At 44.6% G+C, this 23,798-nt stretch overlaps 1 protein-coding gene across 1 annotated transcript; it reads right to left on the bottom strand.

Annotated features, from left to right (window-relative positions):
* Positions 1–19,311: 19,311 nt before the first annotated feature.
* On the bottom strand, positions 19,312–23,028 carry FOXI3 (forkhead box I3). The gene is made up of 2 exons (XM_008154125.3): positions 22,416–23,028; positions 19,312–19,928 (listed from the first exon to the last, which is right to left on the bottom strand). The coding sequence occupies exons 1-2, from the start codon at positions 23,026–23,028 to the stop codon at positions 19,312–19,314; spliced, it is 1,230 nt and encodes a 409-aa protein (XP_008152347.2).
* Positions 23,029–23,798: the final 770 nt, after the last annotated feature.

Below are 23,798 nucleotides of genomic sequence, written 5' to 3'. Positions count from 1 at the left end.
GATACATCACATAAACAAACTGAGAGATAAAAATCACATAGTCATATCAATTGATGCAGAAAAAGCATTTGACAAAATCCAACACTCTTTCTTGATAAACACTCTCAACAATTGGGAATAGAAGGATCATACCTCAACATAATAAAAGCTATATATGATAAACCCACAGCAAACATCATACTCAATGGACAAAAACTAAAACCATTTCCCCTAAGAACAGGAACAAGACAGGGATGCCCACTCTCACCACTCCTGTTTGACATAGTACTGGAAATATTAGCCATTGTGATCAGACAAGAAGAAGAAATAAAAGGCATCCAAATTGGAAAAGAAGAAGTAAAGCTGTCCTTATTTGCAGATGACATGATATAGTACATAAAAAAACCAAAAGACTCCATCAAAAAACTACTAGACTTAATAAATGAATTCGGCAATGTAGCAGGATACTAAATTAACGCCAAGAAATCTATGGCATTTCTATACGCCAATAGTGAACTTATAGAAAGAGAGACTAAAAAAGCAATCCCATTTAACATTGAACCAAAAAAATTAAGATACCTAGGAATAAACTTAACTAAGGAGGTAAAAGACCTATACACAGAAAACTACAGGACACTGAAAAAAGAGATAGAAGAAGACATAAACAGATGGAAGAACATACCATGTTCATGGATTGGTAGAATCAACATCATTAAAATGTCCCTACTACCCAAAGCAATCTATAGATTCAATGCACTCCCCATTAAAATACCAACCACAGATTTAGAAAAAACTCTCCAAAAATTCATCTGGAATAAAAAAAAAGACCCCGAATAGCCATAGCAATCCTGAGAAAGAAGAATAAAGTAGGAGGGATCTCAATACCAGACCTCAAGCTGTATTACAAAGCCACTGTTCTCAAAACAGCATGGTACTGGCACAAGAACAGACATATAGATCAATGGAATAGAATAGAGAATCCAGATATCGACCCAAACCACTGTGCTCAATTAACATTTGACAAAGGAGGCATGACCATACAATGGAGTCAAGACAGTCTCTTCAATAAATGGTGTTGGGAAAATTGGACAGATACATGCAAAAAAATGAAACTAGACCACCAACTTACACCATACACAAAAATAAACTCAAAATGGATACAGGACTTAAACATAAGATGGGAAACCATAAAAATACTAGAGGAATCCACAGGCAGCAAAATCTCAGACATATGCCAAAAGAAATTCTTCACTGATACTGCCCCTAAGGCAATGGAAGCTAAAGAGAAAATAAACAAATGGGACTACATCAAAATAAAAAGCTTTTTTACAGCAAAATAAACTATCAACAAAACAACAAGAAATCCCACTGCATGGGAGAACATATTTGCAAATGTTATCACTGATAAAGGTTTAATCTCCAACATCTACAGGCAGCTTATACAACTTAATAAAAGGAAGATAAATGATCGAATAAAAAAAATGGGCAATGGACATAAATAGAATCTTTTCCAAAGAAGACAGAAGGAAGGCCAAGAGACACATGAAAACATGCTCAAAGTCATTAATTATCCGAGAGATGCAAATCAAAACGACAATGCGATACCATCTCACACCGGCCAAAATGGCTATCATCAACAAATCAACAAACGACAAGTGTTGGCGAGGATGCGGAGAAAAAGGTAACCTCGTGCACTGCTGGTGGGAATGTAAACTGGTGCAGCCACTGTGGAGAACAGTATGGAGTTTCCTCAAAAAACTGAAAATGGAACTCCCATTTGACCCAGTAATCCGACTCCTAGGAATATATCCTAAGAAACTGGAATCACCGATCAGAAAGGATAGATGCACCCTATGTTCATTGCAGCACAATTTACAATAGCTAAGATTTGGAAACAGCCTAGGTGCCCGTCAGCAGATGACTGGATCAGGAAACTGTGGTACATCTACACAATGGAATACTATGCTGCCATAAAAAAGAAGGAATTCCTACCATATGCAGCAACCTGGATGGAATTGGAGAACATCATGTTAAGTGAAATAAGCCAGTCAATGAAAGAAAAATACCACATGATCTCACTCATCTATGGATAATAAAGAAAATTATAAGCTGTTGAACAAAAAGATAGATACAGAGACAGTAAAGCATCAAACAGTCTGTCAAATTACAGCGGGAAGGTTAGGGAGAGGTGGGGGAGATAAGAGATCAACCGAAGGACTTGTATGCAAGCATATAAGCATAACCAATGGACACAAAACTCTGGGGGGTGAGGGCATGTATGGGAGTCGGGAGGTGGCAATGGTAAAATATGTACACATATAATATCTTAATAAAAAATGAAAATAAAATAAAATAAAGCTAAGGTTGCCATTTTGTAGGATTTTTTTTTTTAGTTTCCTTTTCTACCTTGTTAATATTGTATAATGGAAAGAAAATATGTTTTCCATATTTATTTTATAAGCAGCAACTTTATTGAATGATCTCACTAGGATCTTCACACTGAAGCCTGAATATGACTCTCGTCAACATGGAAATCTAGTCATGCCACTCCTCTGCTTAAAATCCCCATGGCTCCCCACTATGCACAGAACAGTGTTCAGAATCCGCCTCCTGGCTGACAGGGCTGCATGGGATCTGCCCTTGTCCCTATGCTTGCTCACTCAAGGAACTTGAGTCCCACTAAGCTACTCCCTGTCCCTCTCCCCTTGGTGCCCTGTCTTCCGTCTGGAATGCCTTCTGCTTGTCTACTGGGCCAGCTTAGCCTCCAGGTGAAATCTAAGGGTCTTCAGTGACTCCATAGACCTTGTTGTATCTGTAATTATTCATACAATTATTTGTTTACTGACTACCTCCCCCTTGGGAATACTTTTTTATTTTAAATTTAAATTACAGTAATTTATTTTTGAAGAGACAAAACATTACATAGCTCAAAGTTCAAAAGTACAAGAGATTCTGCACTGAGGTCTTCCTTTCACTTCTTCCTCAGCACCCCACTCACCAGTCCAGGGTCTCCATAGAACCAGCTTCTTTTGTTGCTATCAGGAAGAGTTTATGCATTTATAAACAAAAACACACTATCTTTTTCCTTCCCACCACATTTTCTTACATAAGTTGTTCTAGATTATATATATTATATACACTTGTCTGCTTGCTGCCTTCTCTCTCCCATTGTCTTCTGACTTTTTAATTTTTTTACTTATTTTAGTAATATTTCAAGAGAATAAAAATAAATCTTCATTCAATCAGTCATGTTTAACTAGAAGCTAAATGGGATTTTTTTCTCATTTCTTTTTGTAACGATTTTTAGGTGGTATGTAAAAAGGATATTAATATATATGTGTTTATCTTCTTCCTACCACTTAAGATTGGCAAAAAATAAAAAATAAGCAATATTTATATCACCCATTATTGATGAGGGGATATAGGCGCTTACCGGTTAATAATGTGGATTATTTTCAATAGATGGAGTTACACATATGTTGATATATATGCTATTTGATATGTATGCTATTTTGTTGTATTGACAGCAAGCTTCAAAACTTCATATGTCAAATTTGCTGAAGGTGTTAACATCATACATATCTTTATGCTTAAAAATGTCGAATTTCGTGCCAAAAAAAGAGCATTTGCGGGAAGTTTTAATTCATTATTTTGAAGAAAAGTGCTGCTGAAAGTTATCGTATACTTCGGGAAGTTTATGGTGAGCATGCTCCATTTCAAGATACTTGTGAAAGCTGGTTTAAATGCTTTAAAAGTGATGATTTCGATGTGAAAGACAAAAAACATCCAGGTCAACCGAAAAAGTTTGAAGCCAAACAATTACAAGCATTATTGGATGAAGATGTGTGTCAAACTCAAAAACAACTTGCAGAAAGATTAAACATTGCTCAGCAAACAATTTTCGATTGTTTACAAGCAATGGGAAAGATTTTAAAGGAAGGAAAATGGGTGCCACATCAACTGAACGAAAGACAAATGGAAAACCGAAAAGTCATCAGTAAAATGTTGCTTCAACGGCATGAAAGAAAGTCTTTTTTGCATCAAATTGTGACTGGCAGTGAAAAGTGGATTTATTTTGAGAATCCCAAACGAACAAAATCATGGGTTGATCTAGGTCAACCATCACTTCGGAAAGAAGACAATGCTCTGCATTTGGTGGGATCAGGAAGGTGTGGTGTATTATGAGCTTCTAAAACCAGGTGAAATCGTTAATACTGATTGCTACTACTGACAACAAATAATCAATTTGAACCATGCTTTGATCGTAAAGCGACCAGAATGGGCCAGAAGACACGGCAAAGTAGTTTTTCTTCATGATGACGCATCATCACACACTTCAAAACCAGTTAAAGACATGTTAAAAGATCTTGCCTGGGAAGTATTAACCCACCTGCTGTATTCACCAGACCTTGCTCCTTCAGATTACCACTTGTTCTGATAGATCTTTCTGAGCAGCACTTCAAAACGTATGAACAAGTGGAAAATTGGGTCTCTGTCTCAAAACAAGAAAAGTTCTATTGAGACAGTATCCACAAATTACCTGAAAGATGGGGGAAATGTGTAGCTAGCAATGGACATCATTTTGAATAAAGCACTTTTGATGTTCCTCTTGAAATTATCGTCTTTTCTTTGATTACAAAATCTGCATTATTAACCGGTACACCTGGTAGGTGGCTGGCAAACTTTTAGAAAACAGTTTGACATTTTCTTTTAAAATTAAAATGACAAATATGGTGCACTGGCCATAACAGACCATCCTTACTTTGTTTCCTTTCTTTATTTTCATCCATTGTCTTTGGTCTCTGGGACATATCAAACTCCCTTTCTTCCCTGCTGCTCATTCCTCCTGTGCCCCTTTGGTGGAGTCATCCCTTTCCACCAGTAACTCATGGGAGTCCTCCACTCAGCTGTGGTGCCCTCTTCTCTCCTCATTTCACACTCCACTTGCTAACTGATTTCGTCCACATCTACTGCCTCAGTTAATATATCATTAATTTTGGAAATTTCTCAGCCTTATTACTTTAGTTTTTCTGTTCTTCTCACTTTCTTTTCTTTCTGGTATTCTTGTCACATGTAAGTTACACCTTTTGTAATCATTCCACAGATCTTGGATAACCTGTTCTGTCTTTGTCATCCTTTATTTTCTTTGCATTCCAGTTTTGGAAGCTTCTATTCTATCTTCAAACTCACTTTATCCTTGTCTGTGTTCAGTTTACTGATGAGCTCATCACAAGCATTCTACATTTCTGTTAGAGTGTCTTAGATTTCTAGCACTTCTCTTTGATTCTTTCTTAGAGCTTCCTGCTTACATTACCCACATGTTCTCGAATGGTCCACTCTTTCCAATAGAGCCCTTGGCATATTAATCATAGTTATTTTAAATTCCTAGTTTAATTGCAATACCCCTGCCACATTAGTCTGGTTCTAAAACTATTTTGTTTCTTCAAACTATTAGCATGGCTTGTACATTTTTTTTTTTTTTTGTAAGCCAGTCATGATGTATTGGCTTAAAGGATCTGAGTCAGATAGGTCTTCAATGTGAGGGTTTATCGTATCTTTATTCGTCTAGGACAGTGATGGCGAACCTATGACACGCGTGTCAGCACTGACACGCGTAGCCATTTCTGATGACACGCGGCCGCTGAGGTTTATTAAATACAATTATATATAACAATTATACATTTATGTTATTTAAACTATAAATATCGTGAAATAATGTTTTTTCCTCAAAGTGACACACTACCCGAGTTATGCTCCGTTTTTTGGCGAAGTTTGACACACCAAGCTCAAAAGGTTGCCCATCACTGGTCTAGGAGTTAGGCTATGTTTACTGTTTGCTCTAACTATGTGTCAGAGGGTAACACTTCCTTTAATGTCCTCATATTTTTCATTCACTGTTGTCTTGAGGGTTCCCTAGAGACTCCTTCTTAAAATAGAGGCTGTTCCTTATAGGTCTTTTAGCTGTGATCCACTGTTATATACAGGAGCCCGACTGAGGTGGTGGTGAGGAGTGGGGGCAGGGAATCTGCCTTTCAGTGGCCTGTGCTCCCAGCCTCTGCAGGAGCCCACTGAGGTGGTGAGGTGGGGGGAAGGGAAGCACTCCTCCTTCTAGGAATCTTTCTGTCTTCCACAGAGAAGAGGGTACCACAGCTGAGGGTACCCCGCCTATGACCTTCATAGGTGTTTCTGGGCTTTCTTTGTTTTTTTCCTTTAGATGAGACATGAAGACTAGAGGAGGTTGGACTTGGTTATTTCCCTTCCCCCAAGTTAGTTAGTTAGGCTCCGATAAAATAAATAGGGCAAGCTGTTATGGCCAATAGAACCTCTAGTTTATTCAAAATAGTTACTTTCTCCCCCTTCCTACCCCCTTACCCCCTAAACCCTCCTACAACCCACCCCATAAACGCCTCTCCCACCAGCCCCCGCAGCACTCCCAACCCCTGAGCCCTCCCACCACCACTCACCTCCCCCCTCCCCGTCAGAAGCGAGAGAGGATTTTTTTTTCTCCAATCCTGACTCTGAGAACCTGAAAGGGCTCCTAGAGGTAAAACTCTTAACAGTGTGGGGACCCCGTGAGACTGAGCCCTCAGTGTTTGTTGTTTTAAGTTGATTTGAGAGAGAGAGAGAGAGAGAAACATTGATTTGTTGTTCCACTTGTTGTTCCACTTATTTATGCATTCATGGTTAATTCTGGTATGTGCCCTGACTGTGGATCAAACCTGCAACCTCGGTGTATCCGGTGTATCCAGACGAAACTCTAACTTGCTGTGCTACCTGACCAAGGCCCAAGCCCCCAGTGTTTTAACTCTCAAACTTGTTCACACTGATCTTTCAACAATTTGTCAATTACATCCCAATTTTTCCTACCAGTCCTGGCTCCAGTAGCAGGCTTCTGCTCTCAGTAAACTGTGATCCTCCGTATCCACTTCTCTTTCCAATTTAAGGGGTAGTGGTTTGACCCCTGATGAATCTAAGAAAAGTTGATTTCCGTTTTCACCTTTTTCTTATTAGGAGTATGGAAGTGCATGTCAGAAACAAGAAGTCTCTCAATTAATATTTGCATACCAATGACTCATAAGTTACATTTCCAGCCTAGACTTCTCTTCAGAGTTCCAGAATCATCTATATTCCCATTTAAATATCTCAGTAGCACAATTCAATGTATCTGAGACCAAATTTATTATCCTCTCCACGCTTTCCCCCAAATAATAACTGATCTTCTTTCAATTTTCCTCATCTCAGAAATGGCTACAGATCTAAAACTCATTCTGGATACCTTTCTTTCTTACACCGCTGTACCTAATTCTTGTTGATTGTACTACCTTGATACCTTTCAAAAGAATCCATATCTCTTTATTGTCACTAACCTGGTCCAAGTCACTTACCTGAAAAACTGCAATAATGTCCTGCTCTCTTCACCTCATTCCTGAGACTCACCCAAGCACTGAAAATGCAGATTTGATTGCGTCCCACCCACCACACTGTTCCCTGTGCCCAGGCCCTCTGGGCGCGCTTCGGCCCCTGCAGGGGGCGGCCCCCTTCACCACAGGGAGTTGGTAAACTCGGCTCCCTCTGCCTGCAGTGCCTTCCTTCCTCTCACTGGTCCGTACTTGCCCACTTTTTCAGACTCGAGTCAAGGCCCGGGCCCACAGGGAAACCTTTTCCGGCTCCCCAGCCTAAATTACTATGAGTTCACAGAACCATGTCCACCCCTTCACAGTGCTCAGGCCACTTTGCAGTGACATGTTCATTAGTGAGATTATTTCTATTTATACTAGAGTGTAAACTCCAAGAGAGAAGGAACAAGTCTGTTTTACTCACCATTGTGTCTTTGGCCCATAGCTCAATGCCTAGCAAAGACACTGCTGAGAACTATTTATTAAATGACCGAATTAAGTCTCTCATACACATCCTGCTATCTCCCAGGTTTACATAGCCAGCCTGGTCCTCCTTCCTAATCTCAGTCTACAAGATTTCAGCTCCTGCGGGAAAGGTCCTCTTGAGTGGCCCGGACAGCCTCCTCTTCTGGGGGCCCTGAGCAGCAGAAGCACCCTCCCCCTGCTTCAGGCAGGGCTCTCACAGTCTTCCTGAGGGCCTTCCATACCCTGAATTGCCACTTTCAGAAAATCACTGAGTCTGCCCCTGCCTGCCTCCTAAATGTCTCTCAAACTTCCCACTGTTTTCTCCGGTATTCCCACCCTACTCAGACTCCCATCACCTCCTTTATATTACTACAGTGGTTTCTAGAGGGTCTCTCTTAGGTTTTGTTTTCCCAAAGAATTCTCCACAAAGAACTGTATTTTACAGATTTCATTCCCAAAATTAAATTGAATTCCTTTCTATTCTGTTTTATTCTGCCCAATTCTATTCTCTTGATGGACTTTATCAGACTCCAGATTCACCTCCACCTCCATCACTGCCCTTTCCTGTCTAAAAGTGGTGTATGTGACCCGCCTCAGTATAGCTGTTCTCAGTTCCCCGAAGGAGCCGTGGTCTCTCATTGCCAGGCCTGCACTCTGCTTTCACACAGCCCAGCACACACATGGACTTCCTCCCTCCACACAGCCCAGCACACATGTTCTGTAGTTTTCCAAGTACAAGTCTTTTACCTCCTTGGTTAAGTTTATTCCTATGTATCTTAGTTTTTTTGTTGTTGCAATGGTAAATCAGATTGTTGGTTAGTTTATCTTTCTGGGAATTCATTATTGGTGTATAAAAATGCCATTGATTTCTGAGTGTTAATTTTGTATCCTGCTACATTGCCAAATTCATTTATTAAATCTAGTCTTTTTTTTTTTTTAGCCTATGTACACTATCATGTCATCTGCAAATAATGAGAGTCTTACTTCCTCCTTTCCAATTTGGGTGCCTTTTATATTTTCTTCTTATCTGATCTCTGTGGCAGGAACTACTATGTTGAATAAGAGTGGTGAAAGCAGACATCCTTGTCTTGTTCCTGTTCTTAGGGGAAATGGTTTTAGTTTTTGCCCATTGAGTATGATGTTTGCTATAGGTTTATCATACATGGCCTTTATCATGTTAAGATATGCTCCCTCCATTCCCACTTTGCTGAGAGTTTTTACCAAAAATGGGTGTTGAATTTTGTCGAATGCTTTTTCTGCATCTAGTGATATGATCATGTGATTTTTGTCTTTTAATTTGTTTATGTGATATATCACATTTATTGATTTGCAAATATTGTACCAGCCTAGCATCCCTGGAATAAATCTCATTTGGTCATGGTGTATGATCTTTTTAATATATTGTTAGATCCAATTTGTTAATATTTTACTGAGGATTTTAGCATCTATGTTCATCAGGGATATTGGCCTGCAATCCTCTTTCTTTGTAGTGTCTTTATCTGGTTTTGGAATTAGGATCATGCTGGCCTCATAAAAGAGCTTAGAAGTGTTCCTTCCTCTTGGATTTTCTGAAATAGTTTGAGGAGTATAGGTGTTAGTTCTTCTTTGAATGTTTGGTAAAACTCCCTGTGAAGCCATCCAGGCCAGGGCTTTTGTTTGGTGGAAGTTTTTTTTATTACTGCTTCTATTTTATCAGTTGTTATTTTCCTATTAAGGTTTCCTGATTCTTCCTGATACAATTTTGGAAGGTTGTATTTTTCTAGGAATTTGTCCATTCCATTTACTATTTTCTTACAATCTTTTGTATTTCTGTGGTGTCAGTGGTTACTTCTCTGCTTTCATTTTTTATTTTATTTATTTGAGTCCTCTCTCTTTGTTTCTTGATGAGTCTGGCTAGGGGTTCATCAATCTTGCTTATTTTTTCAAAGATCCAGCTCTTGGTTTCATTGATTTTTTGTATTGTCATTTATTTCTGCTCTAATCTTTATTATTTCCTTCTACTTACTCTGGGCTTTTCTTGTTGTTCTCTTTCTAATTTTTTAAGTTGTAGGGTTAAATAGTTTATTATTAATGTTTCTTATTTTCTGAGTTAGGCTTGTAGTGCTATGAACTTCCCTCTCAGGACTGCTTTTGCTATGTCCCAGAGATTTTGGGTTGTTGTGTGTTCATTTTCATTTGTTTATAGGAAGTTTTTTTTATTTCTTTCTTGATCTCATTGGTAACCCATTCATTGTTTAATAACATGCTATTTAGCCTCCATGTTTTGGGGTGTTTTTACTATAGTTAGTTGATTTCTAATTTCATTCCACTGTGATCTGAGAAGATGCTTTATATGATTTCAATCTTCTTGAACTTGTAGAGACTTGTTTTGCATCCTAACATGTATCCCTGTGAATGACCCATTTGCACTTGAGAAGAATGTATATTCTGCAGCTTTGGGGTGAAATGTCAATTAAATCCATCTTATCCAATATGTCCTTAAGAGTCATTGTTTCCTTATTAATTTTTTGTCTGGAAGATCTATCCAGTGAAGTCAGAAGGGTGTTAAAGTCCCCTACTATGACTGTATTGTGGTCGACCTCTCTCTTAAAGTCCTCTAGAGATTTTTTACATATTTAGATGGTTCTATATTGGGTGCATGTATGCTTACCAGGGTTATATCCTCTTGTTGGATTGATCCCTTTAATATTATATAGTGACCTTTGTTGTCTCTTGTGATGACCTTAATTCTGAAGTCTATTTTTTCAGAAATGAGTATTGCTACACCAGCTTTTGTTTCATTTCCATTTGCATGGAGAACTTTTTTCCATCTCTTCACTCTCATCCTATGTGAGACTTTTGTTCTGAGGTGCATCTCTTGTAGATAGCATATAGTTGGATCATGTTTTTGTATGCATTTAACTACCCTATGTCTTTTAATTGGAACATTTAATCCATTTACATTTAAGGTTATTATTGATAAGTACTTATTTATTGACATTTCAATTCTGTATGACTAGGTTTTTCTCTCTCTCTTTATTCTTCTCATATTCTCTATTCTTTCCTTTAGCATTTCTTGTAATGCGGGCTTGGTGATGATGAACTCCTTTAGCCTTTTTGTTTGGAAGCCCTTTATTTCACCATCTATTTTGAATTATAGCCTTGCTGGATATAGTAATCTTGGTCTCAGATCCTTGCTTCCCATTACCTTGTGGACTTCATGCCATTCTGTTCTGGCCTGTAGAGTGTCTGATGAGAAAGCAGATGACAACCTTATGGGAGCTCCTTTGTAGGTAACAATTTGCTTTTCTCTTGCTGCCTTTAAGATTCTCTCTTTGTCATTAATTTTTGACATTCTAATTATATGATGTGTCTGGGTGTGCACCTGTTTGGGTTCTTCTTGCTTGGGACTCTCTATGCCTCCTGAACTTGTGTGACTTTTTTCTTCACAAGGTTAGGGAAATTTTCTGCCATTATGTCTTCAAACACATTCTCTATCCCTTGCTCCCTTTCTTCCCCTTCTGGCACACCTAATATGTGATATTATTCACCTAATATGTGAATATTGTTTCGTTTCATGTTTCCCCATAGCTTCCTTAAGCTGCCCCCTTGCTTTGTAATTGCTTTTTCTTTTGGTTCTCTGATTGAATAATTTTTCTACCCTGTCTTCTAATTCACTGATCTGATCCTCAGCTTCCCCTAATCTGCTGTGTACTCCCTTCCAATGTGTTCTTTATTTGTGCTATGTCATTCTTTATTTCCAACTGTTCTTTTTTCATAGTTTCTATATCTTTTCTCGCGCTGTTGAGCATCTTTACCATCATTATTCTGAATTCTATATTAGATAAATTTCTTATCTCCATTTCATTTATCTCTTCTTCTGGAGAATTCTCTTATTCTTTCATTTGGGGGTTGTTTATCTCCTCATTTTGGCTGCCTGTTTGGGTTTGTGACTATGTATTAAGTAGCTCTGCTATGCCTCTCATTTTCTAGTGCAGGATAGTGTCAAATGCTGTTTCTGATTAATTAGATCAGGTAAGAACTCAAAGTCTCCAGAGACCACCTCAGTCTGCAGACTGATTGGATTCAGTCTTGAGTAGCCCTCAGGCAATCATCCACAGGTGGTGAGAGGTTTTCCAACAGGGTGGCACAATTGCTTCTGCCTGGAGGCTAATTATTATTCTCAGTCTCGTTATGGGCCTCAGAAACTCCACACTGTGGGGCAAGGTGTTTTCCAATAGAGTGGGTTAACTATCTTCCCCCCAGGCAAAACCCCCTGGATAGCAAATATATGCTTGAGAAAGATGTCCTCCACAGCATGAGGGAATGACTCAGCACAGGAAACCAGGACATCTGCCTTCTGAGCTCTAACCCCAGAGCCCCCAACCCTGGCTTCTGCTCACATAGCTCCAGTCTACCCTCCCTCTTCCAGAGCACAAGGTGAGTGGCTACACATGAAATTTTGTGTGTTGATCTTTTAAGAGGGTGCCTGCATTTCCAGCTGTTTTTCCCTTGCAGACAGAATTCCTGCTGCTTTTCACAGCCAGATGTTATGTGGGCACCTTTCTCAGTTCTGGTGCTCTCTGCTGGGAGACCTAGCTTGGGGATTAGATACCAGAGTTCTCAGTGGCAACCCTCCACAGCTGAGATATCTCTCTTGAACATCAGCTGCTGTCTGTGGGAGCCCAGCCAACCCTTTCACACCTCCACACTTCCTACCAGCCTCTATGTGGTCTCCACTTTCCATCCTTGGTTATCAGGGTTCTCTCCAGGTAGTCTTCAGTTGATTATTCAGGATATATTTTTGTCATAATTCCAGTTTGGTCCTGGGAGCATTTCTGTGTAGCATCCACTAATTCTGCCACCATTTTTAATCTCTGGAGACCAATTTGGGATACTAGAGCAAAGAGTTCTTGCTTAGGGCTTGGATGTGGAGGGTGAGGGAAACAGAGGAAGCAGAGTAAGTGTTAGTAGGTATTCAGAATATTTATCACTGGACTCTTCCATTAACCAGATCAGTTACTGAGTGAACCTCCCTTTTCTGGTGGCTGGGTGGCTCTGTTTTTACTTTTCTGTAATAGGAGGACAAAATACTGACCCTCTAAGGCTGTTGGAAAACAAAATGGACAATATTGACCTCAGTCTTTCTGAAAAGAGACACTGGAAGCTCTGTGGGTGAATGAGAATCCCTTCTTTTATATATATATATATATATATATATATTTATATATATATATATATATATTTTTATTGATTTTTTACAGAGAGGAAGAGAGAGGGATAGAGAGCCAGAAACATCGATGATAGAGAAACATCGATCAGCTGCCTCCTGCACAACCCCCACTGAGGATGTGCCCACAACCAAGGTACATGCCCTTGACCGGAACCGAACCCAGGACCTTTCAGTCCGCAGGCCGACGCTCTATCCACTGAGCCAAACCGGTTTCGGCGAGAATCCCTTCTTGATGTTACCTTTGGGCAAACACACAGATTCAATATAAAGTAGATATATTAACCTTCTCAACAGTCCTGTGAGGTAGATATTGCTATTTGATACCATTGTAATTTAACCTAGTTATGAATAACTGGTAAGTAGCAAAGGGAAGGCCAAATATTGTAGCATGCCCAGTAAGGTCTAGGTGAAATAGGGAAGTTACTTTCTTGTCAGTCACACCTGGGAACAGGTCGTTTCCCAGAGTAGGTGTGGGCACTGCGAGTGTGGGAAGATTTGAGATACTTAAGCTCCTAAACAAAAGAGTTTGTTTTCTCAGTCTCTTGCTCTTGTGTTCTTTAGACTCTTGGGACTCTTCTTGCAGGGTGTGTGCCCTCTTGGCCCCCATGCACTTCCCTACATGGCCCACAGCCATGTGGACCAACACACAATGGACTAATGGACTGTAAGAAGCTTGATGCTACACTGGACCCAGCTCCACCATGGACACTGGCTTTGCTTCTAGCTCAGCTGAATTCCTAGCTGCACATTTTCCAGGACTGGACTAAGGGAAGTGGGACTTTGGAAACCCAAGAATGTAATTCCACTCAAATAAAGCTTCCTACCACATCTCATCCTCCCACGTGGGCCTCTCAAAATGCTTCTTCCAGTGGTATCCCAAGAATCCCCCTGGCACTAGCCGCAGAGAAAGGCCATTCACACATTTCTCTGTTAACACTACGATTCATTTCATAGAGGTGAAGACTGAGACCTGGGGAGTTTGTGCATCACCAGGTGTGGAGGTGAGTAGTTACAGAATGGAGTTAGTTGGCATCATCTTGAAGATGAAAGAAAAGAGAGGTCCTCATGCTTGTTAATGCTCAGCTTTAAGATCTCAACTTGGAGCAGAGGGATCCCTACAATGTGGTTTGTTTAATGCATTTCAAGAAGGTAAAGTGGGGAGGAGGAAGCCTCAGGCCTCCTTGGAAGTGCAGGACAGACACCATTCTCTGCCCCCTGGGGCTGGGGCAGGGGCTGGAAGTTGACAGCCGGGATGCTATGTGGCCTCACTGTAGCTGGGCCAGTCAGGGCTGGAAAGGTGGGAGGGAATTGAAAGGACCTTAGTCTGCACCAAGGCCCTGGGCCTTTAAGAGCACTCCACTTACCCTCTGGTACTCTGTCACTCAGTCAGCCCAGCTTTGAGTAACACTGGTCCAGGTCCTGTGTCCTTACACCAGACACAGGAAAGAGGAGTGATGATGTAAGCTTTTCCTGATTAAACTATCCTATCTCCCTCATCACAGGCTGGCAGCCAGTGGGGGAACCTCACTTCAGCCTGGGAAGACTTGTTCTAGGCCACCACTGGCTTGCTAAGGATCATCTCAATGCCTAGCACAGGGTCTGATAACCGAAAGGGATTTCCTGAGCCAATGGATAAATATCCAATGGAAGTCAGTGTCCCCAACCTCTGGCTTCCCTCAGCAGCTTCAGAGCCTGAGATCTGGGCCCCTGACCTGGCTGCTGGCTGGTCAAAGAAAAATGACTTTTCTCCCCACTGCTTACCTTCCTGCGTCCTGGAAAAGGATCCTCAGACACAACAGCCTAGAGAGCAGACAGAGAAAACGCCTGAAGAGAAGCTCACTATGGGGGATAGCAGGCAGGAGCCCTGAAGCTAGACCCAAATCTGCAACCAGCAAGCTGTGTGGCCTGGGCACCTCATTTAACCTCTCTGTGCCTCTCTTTTCATCTCCAAAATGGAGATGCAGCACAGAAGGTAAGGGCAGGTGGGCTCTGACATTGGTTGGCCTGATTTTGAATCCTTGTTTGACCACTTTCCTCAGATTTTTGGCTAAGGCCTGGTTATACCCATGCCACAGGCCTCAGTGCTCTCATTGCTGAAATGAATAAAAATAGTATCTACTAACGCACTGTTGGGAGGTTAATATAGCTAATTTATAGACATGCTTTGGGACAGTGCCTGGCATCCAAGAAGTGAGTTATTATTATTATTGTAATGTTCCCTTGTTTAAATGATAAAGGGCTGCTCTCCTGGCCTCCTAGGGTTTTGGTGATGCCCTGGCATCATGAATAAAAAGCCTGGGAGGAATTTGGTAGCTACCTGGTTTCTTTTGTTTTCAAATCTGACTGGAAACTCCTCTCTTTAGTGGTGCTAGCCACTCACCCCAGCTGACTGCTCTCCATAACAAAAGGCAAGGCCTGGTTGGCCCACCAGGTCTTTACCCCAGAACTGGCCAGCTCCTGCTGGCACAGGAAACCACAGTGGCTGCTTTTTCGACAACCACTGGTGTCAGTGACTAGAGCATCTAAAGAAGACAAGACCCAGTTAGACCCCAAAGATTTAGGCTCTTTCCAAATTTGGGGATCTCAGAGAGAAGGAGCCCACTTTTGGAATTTCCTCCAAAGTTCAGTGAGGCTCTTTTCGTACCAAGCGTGGCCCAGTTGGCCCTGGGAGGAACCAGGAAATGCCCTTGGGGGCTGGGGAGGAGCTGGGGTAAAGGCACAGTTTTCAAAGTCCTTTTCCATTAAGTTTAAGAATGGGGTGAAAGGATCCAAAGGTATTAAACAGAAAACCTGAGCACTGCTGACTCGGTTTTCACCTTCTCCTTGGCTCCTGACTCTGAACGGTACACGAGGTTCTAGAAGGCCAAAGGCAGGTGCTTTAGGTTATAAAGGTGCATAATTGGCCTCAACCTGACGTCAGCCCCCAGTCCAGGAACCCGAGAGAATGAAAGCTGCGGGACGGAGTGCCATGGGTCCACACCCTTTCCTCCGCAGGCTGAGCACCAGAGTGAGATTTCGCTCAGGTTTGTATTTCTGACCTGGTTCCCAATTGGAAAGCAGGTGCAGGCTTTGACCTGAAAATATTACAGACACAGGCAGCTTAGTCCCCTTCCCTTTAATCCCATGCCCAGCAGGAGGCACAGCTTCCTCAATCCTGGGCGTGGGGTCTGAGGCACCTGCTGCTCTTCCCAGTTCGTTGTTCTTCTCATCACTTTTGTTCTCAGATACCAATGTTCTGGCATTTAATAGCTATCAACCACCCAGATCTAGATACTTCCAAATACAGATTAATCATGTTCTTTTAGCATGTCCTCCCTATGCCTGTGCCCCATCCCCCCCCCTCACCCCACCCCAAATAACCCAGATCATTTACTACTGTTCAATTAAAGTTATCCCCAGCATAGATCTCTAATAAAAGAATTAGTTGCCAAGAAGGAAGCTGCCATAAGAAATCTATAATCAACTAAAATATTGAAGGAGCCTACCTCCGATGTGACTGGGCGAACCATAGGTCCCAGGCTTTGAGAAATGCCTGTCACTGGTTACACCTGCTCACAACTTATTCTCCTCAGAACAGGCACCTCACGACAAACTGCCTGCACAAGCCCAGAGGTCTAACTCCTTCAGGGCTCAGCTGCTGGCCCCCAGACCTAGGACTTTCTGTTGGGGACTGAGGGGCTTCCTTTCCTCCTTGACAAACTGTGGTTGTTGGCCTCCATCAGTGGTTCTCAGCCAGGGCTCATTTTGTGCCCCAGAGTACATTGGCAATGTCTGGAGATACTCTTGGTTGTCACTCATGGTCAGGGCTGGGGAGGAAGCGGGGGGCGGATCTAATGGGTAGGGACCAGGAATGCTGCAGACACCCTGTGGTGTAAAGGGCCACCCCCACAACAAATTACTTAGCCCCAAACGTCAGCAATGCTGGTGCTGAGAAACCCTAGCCCAGAAGCCTATTTCAGGTTTTTCCAGACAAAGCCGTTTTCAAGTTTCCTGGGAAACGCTGGGCTGCTGCGGCCCCCTCGAGGACTGGAACACCTGGGGCTGCACCCAAGGACTACCATCAGCTGGTGAAACTTCTCCAGCACATTTCTTTCTGCAACAGAAATTGTCCGGTGCACTGGATTGCACTTTAATCTAAATGACAGAACTGTGACTCTAACAAAATGCTCATGCCTACAAGACCCTCCCCAGAGTGGCTGCTCCCTCCCTGCCCTTTCAGATGGGGGTGGTGGAGAAATGCCAAAGGTCAGTCGCTCCCCTCTCAACACAAAGTCCCTGTTGGGGCCATGCCACTCACATCTCTTCTTTTAGAAGAAACTGAAGACAGGAAAATAGCAATGCTGAAAAATGGCCAGAAGTCATCCCACTTAGTTTATTTCATGAGATTCTCAGCACGTAGTGTACTTTCCTAGGGAGAATTTTTGTCTCAGTTCACATTATAAATTATTTTACAAATATAGAACTGTGTTAGAAACAACATTTATAAAAGTCCATAGGTTTTCACATAAAATAATATCCCCTGAAACTGGATTTTGTGCACAGTGTGGGTGGCGCTCTCTTTGGTTCTTTCTGCAGGCAGGCCTTGGACACTGCAGTTTCTGTGCCGGACCATTCCTAGAAAGCAAGTGTCATCCTTTTGCTGGTGGGGCGTCTTGCCTTCAATTTGTAAAAAAAATGCAACCTCTGTGAAGCACAATAAAACCAGGTACACCTGTTCACAATATTTAAATAATGGTGATGTTACTTGTACCTCAATAAGCTACTTTAAAAAATAGTTTTCTGTAAGTTATTTCAAAATAAAAATTTAAGAGTAATGCTGTGAGTTTCACGAAAGAATACAGAGGAAAGCTAATTTTTTGACAATGTACTTGTGTTCCTTTAAAAAAAAAAATTAAAACCCCAAACCAACAACATGGCACTAAGGCAATTCATAGGACATTATCTTCGTCTTAATGTAACATTGTTCCAATAAAATCAACTAATACTTTTTGGATAAATTCAAGTTCAAGCAATGACTGGGTGTCCGCCAGGCACCAGGCTCTCTGCTGGGTGCTGGGAGGCTAACCATACAAATTATTCAAAAGAAAATACCTCTTGAGAAGTAAAAGGGAGTGCTAAAAATAAATTATATTTTTTTAAAATTTACCACAAATGTTTTTTTAAAAAAACCATTTGTGGTAAATAAAAATTCAATTTAAAAGCTATTTTTAATAAAATTCTAATACTTCGTTTAAAGAAAAACCCAGGACACACGCTAAAAGGAACAGGATGTCAGGTTCGCGAGGACAGTGCTCAGCCCAGGCCTCAGGAACACGGCTGCAGAAGTAACACGGAGGTGGGGGTCCATCCTGCTGCTCATGGGAACATCTCAAGTGACATTCATTTCAACTGGAATCTTTGGTCAGATGTGATCTAGCTCATTCCTGCTCTCTATGCACCGTCTGCCCTCAGGAACTAGAAACACATAGCTGTGAGCACCAGCCCTAGAGCCAGACTGCCTGGACCGGCCCTGCCCTGCTGCACGGCTGATACCTGCATGGCCTGCAGTGAGCCACCTGACATCCCGGTGCTTCACAGCCTCACATGAAAATGAGGCCGGTAATGTCCCCTGTCTCCCGGGCTGTGAGGGCTAATGAGTGCAGTGTTATCTACCATGTACCAGATGCTGAGCATGAGTAAAGGGGACTCATGAGCTGGATGGAGCTCATGGGTTTTGGGGATTTCCCAGTACAGTATTTTTTAAACTTTAATTAGCGACCAAGAATTCAAATGGAGGTTCCCTATGAAAAATACAGATGTGTCTTTTCTAGGAAAATCAGAATGCTGCCAGGCAGAAGGAAAGAATTAGCTGCCCACAGCAGCCTTCAGTGGGTCAGTCCCAACTACTCCCTGATGCTTCCAATGCCAGTTGCTATCTTTTTCCTCCCCAATAACATCATTCACTTTTTTTTTTAGCTGGCCATGTACACATTTGAGCTTGTAACCCTGATCTCCAGTGATGAACGGAACAGATGTAGTCCCTTGTCCTCACAGGGCTCACCGGTGCTGTCATCCTAGGACCGAGTGGGATGGCTGTCTCTCCAGGGAGGCCCTATCCTGAGCAACCTGGAGAAGCTGGCTGGGTTGTAGGAAGAGTTTACTCCCAGATGTGGTTAATGGACCAGATCAGCCAGGAGCTCCAGAGAAACGCAGAACCTGCTCCAGACCAGCTGCCTTGGAATCTGGATTTTAACAAGATCTCAGACGTGCATCTTCAGTCTATACCTCTGAGCCCTCCCGCGGGTAGATGAGGCTGTTGACCATGCTGAAGTTGTAGAAAGGCGGGCTGAAGGGACCGCTCTGTCCCGCACCCGTGCTGGCAGGGAAAGGGCTATAATAGGAAGATCTTTGGCTGCTGCCATTGCTGGTGCTGGTGCTCAGCTGCAAGTTGTCTGAGGCTTCCGAGACGGAGCTGGCGGGAAACGTGCTGCTGGGGGGCAGGGGGGCCCCCTGGATCCCCAGGGGGTGGCCACCAGCCACAGCTCGCTGGGTACTCCCACTGCTGCTGACACTTAAGGTGCTGAGGCTGCTGAAGAAGGTGTTGAGGCAAGGGGTGGAGGAGAGCACGGCTCCTCCAGGGGAGGAGACACTCTTGGTGCCCTCAGGAGGCTCTGGAGACTGGGAAGGCCTTAGCAGAGCAGAGGGGCTGTCTTCTTCCGGCTTCCCACCCGCTCCAGCCCCTAATCCTGAGGACAGACCCTCTTCTGATTTTGACGTCCCTGCAGCCACTGTGGAGCTGCTGCCGGCCTCAGAGCGGCGCTTTCGCTTTCGGCGGAAGTTCCCGTTATCGAACATTTTCTCGCAGTTTGGATCCAGAGTCCAGTAATTACCTTTCCCTGTGGAGGTGAAAAAGATAGGTGTTAGAGAAGGAGCTAGTTTATACCTGCTCGTTCAGCTTCTATTTTCAGAGAAGGAGGGCAGACTTTCATTAAACGCTGATGAAGATGCTCAGTCGACTATACTGTCTAGAGTTATTCTTATGGGAGAGATTTTATTTACCTTTAAAGAGAAATCTGGAACAAAGAGGTTCTGTCTGCTTTCACCGCCTCCTGGCAGTGTCTGCTACTTAAATTTTAAAACCCAATTCAATTCACGAGGCACTTATAATTACCCAACACCTTCCCTTCTAGATCCAAATGGAGTGGCCTCACAAAATCCTGGCGCTATTTATTTAATAGGGATAGCAATAGCCCCCACCTCCTAGGTTGGTTGTGAGGATTAAATGATATCTTTGCCCAGTAGCTGGCAGCACACAGTAAGCAGTGCAAAACCAGTCTCTGCTATCACTATTATTTGCTGAAAGTGTGTAACACTTGTCCCTAAAAGTATTCCACTGGAAAAAAGGCAATCTCAAATACCCAATCCTGTGCCTAGCTTAACAAAAAAAAGACAGCAGTTAGTACTGAGCAACCACTTGTTTTAGCGTCTTGGATGGCATGTTTGGAGGACAAGGGAACGCCTCTCCTGAGTCTCTGTATCCCTCACCCTAGGCAGGAGGGGCCCCCACATCTCTTCCAGGTTTTCCCTCCACTGGGCAAATCTCAGGGATCAGGGCCCCATTGAATGCAGAAAATGCTAGTCTCCTGCTTAGAAAATTTCACTCACAATTTATCTAACACAATCATCTTGGAGGATTTTATCTCTCAAACGCTCTTTTCACTTCTGGCAAAAACAGCTGTCGGTGTTGGAAAGTACTATTATGCACTTATCCTGTACGGAGTGCCTTGCCCGGACAGCCCAGGGCACTCCTCACAGCTCCATGGAGACAGGTAATTTATTGCTTCCTTTTCTCAGATGCGGAAACTGAGGTGCAGACTGGTTAGTAACCTGCTGTATTCCCAGTTAACAACAGTAGAGCCGGGAATGCTCTAGACTCCGCATACCTCACTAGCCCCTGTTATGCTGCCTCCACAAACTAACACACACTCCTCACACCCGTTTTCTCCATTGATACATTCTCCACAGAAAGTCTCAGGAAAAAAACGTATTCCTAACTACCATCTCAGTAATGCCCTCATCTATCAGGATAATCATATTGTGCCACCTTTGTTCCAAGCACTTTGACAAGACCCTCTACAGATCCTTGAACTTCTGGAAGGTCCGAGGAGTGCGCGTAAAGTTTCTGTGACCATCCCGGGTGCTTCAGAGGCGGAGGTGGAAGATGCACATCCAGGATTGCATGCCTGGCCCAGTGCAGTGATCACCAGCCACACGTGGCTGGTGGGCACCTGAAAAGCCGCTAATCCAAAGCGAGACGTGGGGTAGGACACACGGGGTTCTGAGACCTGGTACCAACAGTGATGTAAATACCTCACTAATAATTTTTATGTTTGCTACAGGTTGAGACAAATTTTGGTTTACATAAAAACACATTAGGGTGAAATTCACCGGCTTCTTTTTATTAATGTGGCTACTAGAAAACGTACAATCACATGAGGTTTATACTGTATTTCTACTAGAAACCACTATATAATTTAAACAAAATTCTAAATTTCTGCAGTGTGCAACGGAAACGGTTTCTACTTCTTTTCTTTTCCTATCACACTCTGCCCACACCGCCCCTGTCCTGGGCTCCATCTGAAAACCTCAAGTAGGACGCTGCTTCTCTCTCATTTTCAGCTTTTCCCCACCTCCACTCCCCGGGTAGAGGGAAACAATTACAGCACTCCCCGGTCCCCCAGCCCTCCGCACCCCGGGGCTCAGATCAGAGAGAAGCAAATTGGGGGGTTTAATTTTTGCATTTTCAAATACTTAAAGCACCAGAACCACAATTTGCAGGACTCAGCTGACGCTCTCTGATCCTTCTGCCCCGTCCCGTGTCTGCGCCACTGATCCTCTCGAGGTGGGCAGAAGCTCTGCTTTGGGAAGGACCCCGAGGCTCAGGAAACCGGTGCTGGCGCCGGGGCTCTCACCACCTCTTTTGTGAGATGTGATGGGTTCTCAGCTCATCCGAATCCCTTTATAGTCAGTCCCCTTCAGGTGAGCGCTCACGGTTCTCTCCGTCTGCTTCCCCTCCGGCCGCGCCGCTCAGGCCCGCCAGCCTCTCCGAGTGGGGACTGGGGGTTGGGGGCGAGGGGCGAGCTTCTCCCTCCCCGGGGCCTCGCTCCAAGGACCCTCTGATACTTTCCTTTGTCCCACGGTCCTCCTCACCCCAATCGGACGCGGTTTGGGTGGTTATCCCTCCGCCGGCCCTCCTCCCCAGCCAGAACCAGAAGACGCCGCGTGGACCTCACGTCAGCCACGCCGAGGACACCCCACCCGCCCCGAGCGCGCCGCTTCCCCGCGCCCCGGCCCGGAAGGAAGCCCCTGCCCAGCCGCCTCACCTGGGTCGTCCTCGTCGCGGGGCACCTTCTTGAAGCAGTCGTTGAGCGACAGGTTGTGGCGGATGGAGTTCTGCCAGCCCGCCTTGCTGCGCTGGTAGAAGGGGAAGCTGTCGGCCACAAACTGGTAGATGTGGCTGAGCGTGAGCTTGCGCTCGGGCGCGCTCTGAATGGCCATGGCGATGAGCGCCGAGTAGGAGTAGGGCGGCCGCACCATCTTCATCAGGTCCTCGCGGCTGGCCATGGACAGCCAGCCCAGGTCGCAGGGCGCGGCGGGCCCCGAGGGCGCGGCGGGCGCGGCCTGCGCGAGGGACCGCTGGGCGCAGGCGAAGGTGCCGGCGGCGGTCGGCGGCTGCAGGAAGGGCCCGGCGGCGCCCCGGGCCGGCGGCGGCGGCGGGGCGCCCAGGTACGCGGCGGCGGAGGCGGCCGGCGGGGCGCCCGCGTTCGGCCCGTTGAGCCACAGGTAGGGGTTGGCGGCGGCGGCGGGCGGGGCGGCGTAGTCGGCCAGCCCGTAGGGCGCCCTGGCGGCCGGGGGGGCGCCCGCGGCGGCGGCGGCGGCCGGGGGCAGGCCGGGCTGCGAGTACACGCCGAAGTTGTCGCCGCAGTAGAGAGACATGTCGGAGGGCGCCGGCGGCTGCGGGGCGGCGGCTGCGGGGGGCGAGCGGGGCTGGTCTCGCCGCTCGGGCAAGAGCATCCCTCTGGGAGCCAAGCCTGCGGCGCTCGGCCCGCGCTCGGCGACCGTCGCTGCGGGCGGGGCGGGCGGATGCGCGGAGCGCGGGGAGCCGCCTCTTATACCTGCGGGCGCGCGGCCCCGGGCCGGGGTGGGCGGTGGCCCCGGGCGGGCTCCCCTCCCCCACCCGCCCCACCTGCCGCGCGGCCGGGAGCGCGCCCCGCCCTCGCAGCCCCTCCTCGCCGGGCCCGGAGCCCGGGAGGCCGGGGGAGACGGGCGACTCCCGGTGTAAGACGAAGAGGACCCCTTCCCAGCTGATATGTTCTTAGCACAATCATGAAATAAAATAGCGAATATGAAAACGAAGAGCACAAACATTTCTCCTAAGTCTGGGCGTTAACTTTGGATGGCCGCTCGGGCCACCTGCCTAATCCCCTCTGATTTTCCGACCTCCAGCCTCTGCGCTTTCTGTGATTCAGGTGCCTTGAGGTTCAGGAGTCAGGTCTGGTCCCAGCTGATCCGCTACCAACTAAGCATAACAGATGTGATTGACAACTCTTTGGGATACAGGGTATTTACATTAACAGGCATCCTCTGTGATCCGAGGGTCTGAAGTCGGTTTTTAATTTCTCTAAACTATAACTATTTGTTCGTTCACATTCGGGCCGTATTTGTTCATTTTTATGTTCGCTGTGTGCATTCCTTTGGTGTGATTT

Source organism: Eptesicus fuscus, chromosome 9 (assembly GCF_027574615.1).
Source record: "Eptesicus fuscus isolate TK198812 chromosome 9, DD_ASM_mEF_20220401, whole genome shotgun sequence".
NCBI lineage: Eukaryota > Metazoa > Chordata > Mammalia > Chiroptera > Vespertilionidae > Eptesicus > Eptesicus fuscus.
Note: the sequence above shows the minus strand (reverse complement) of the source record. Positions and strands in the feature narration are given on the sequence as shown.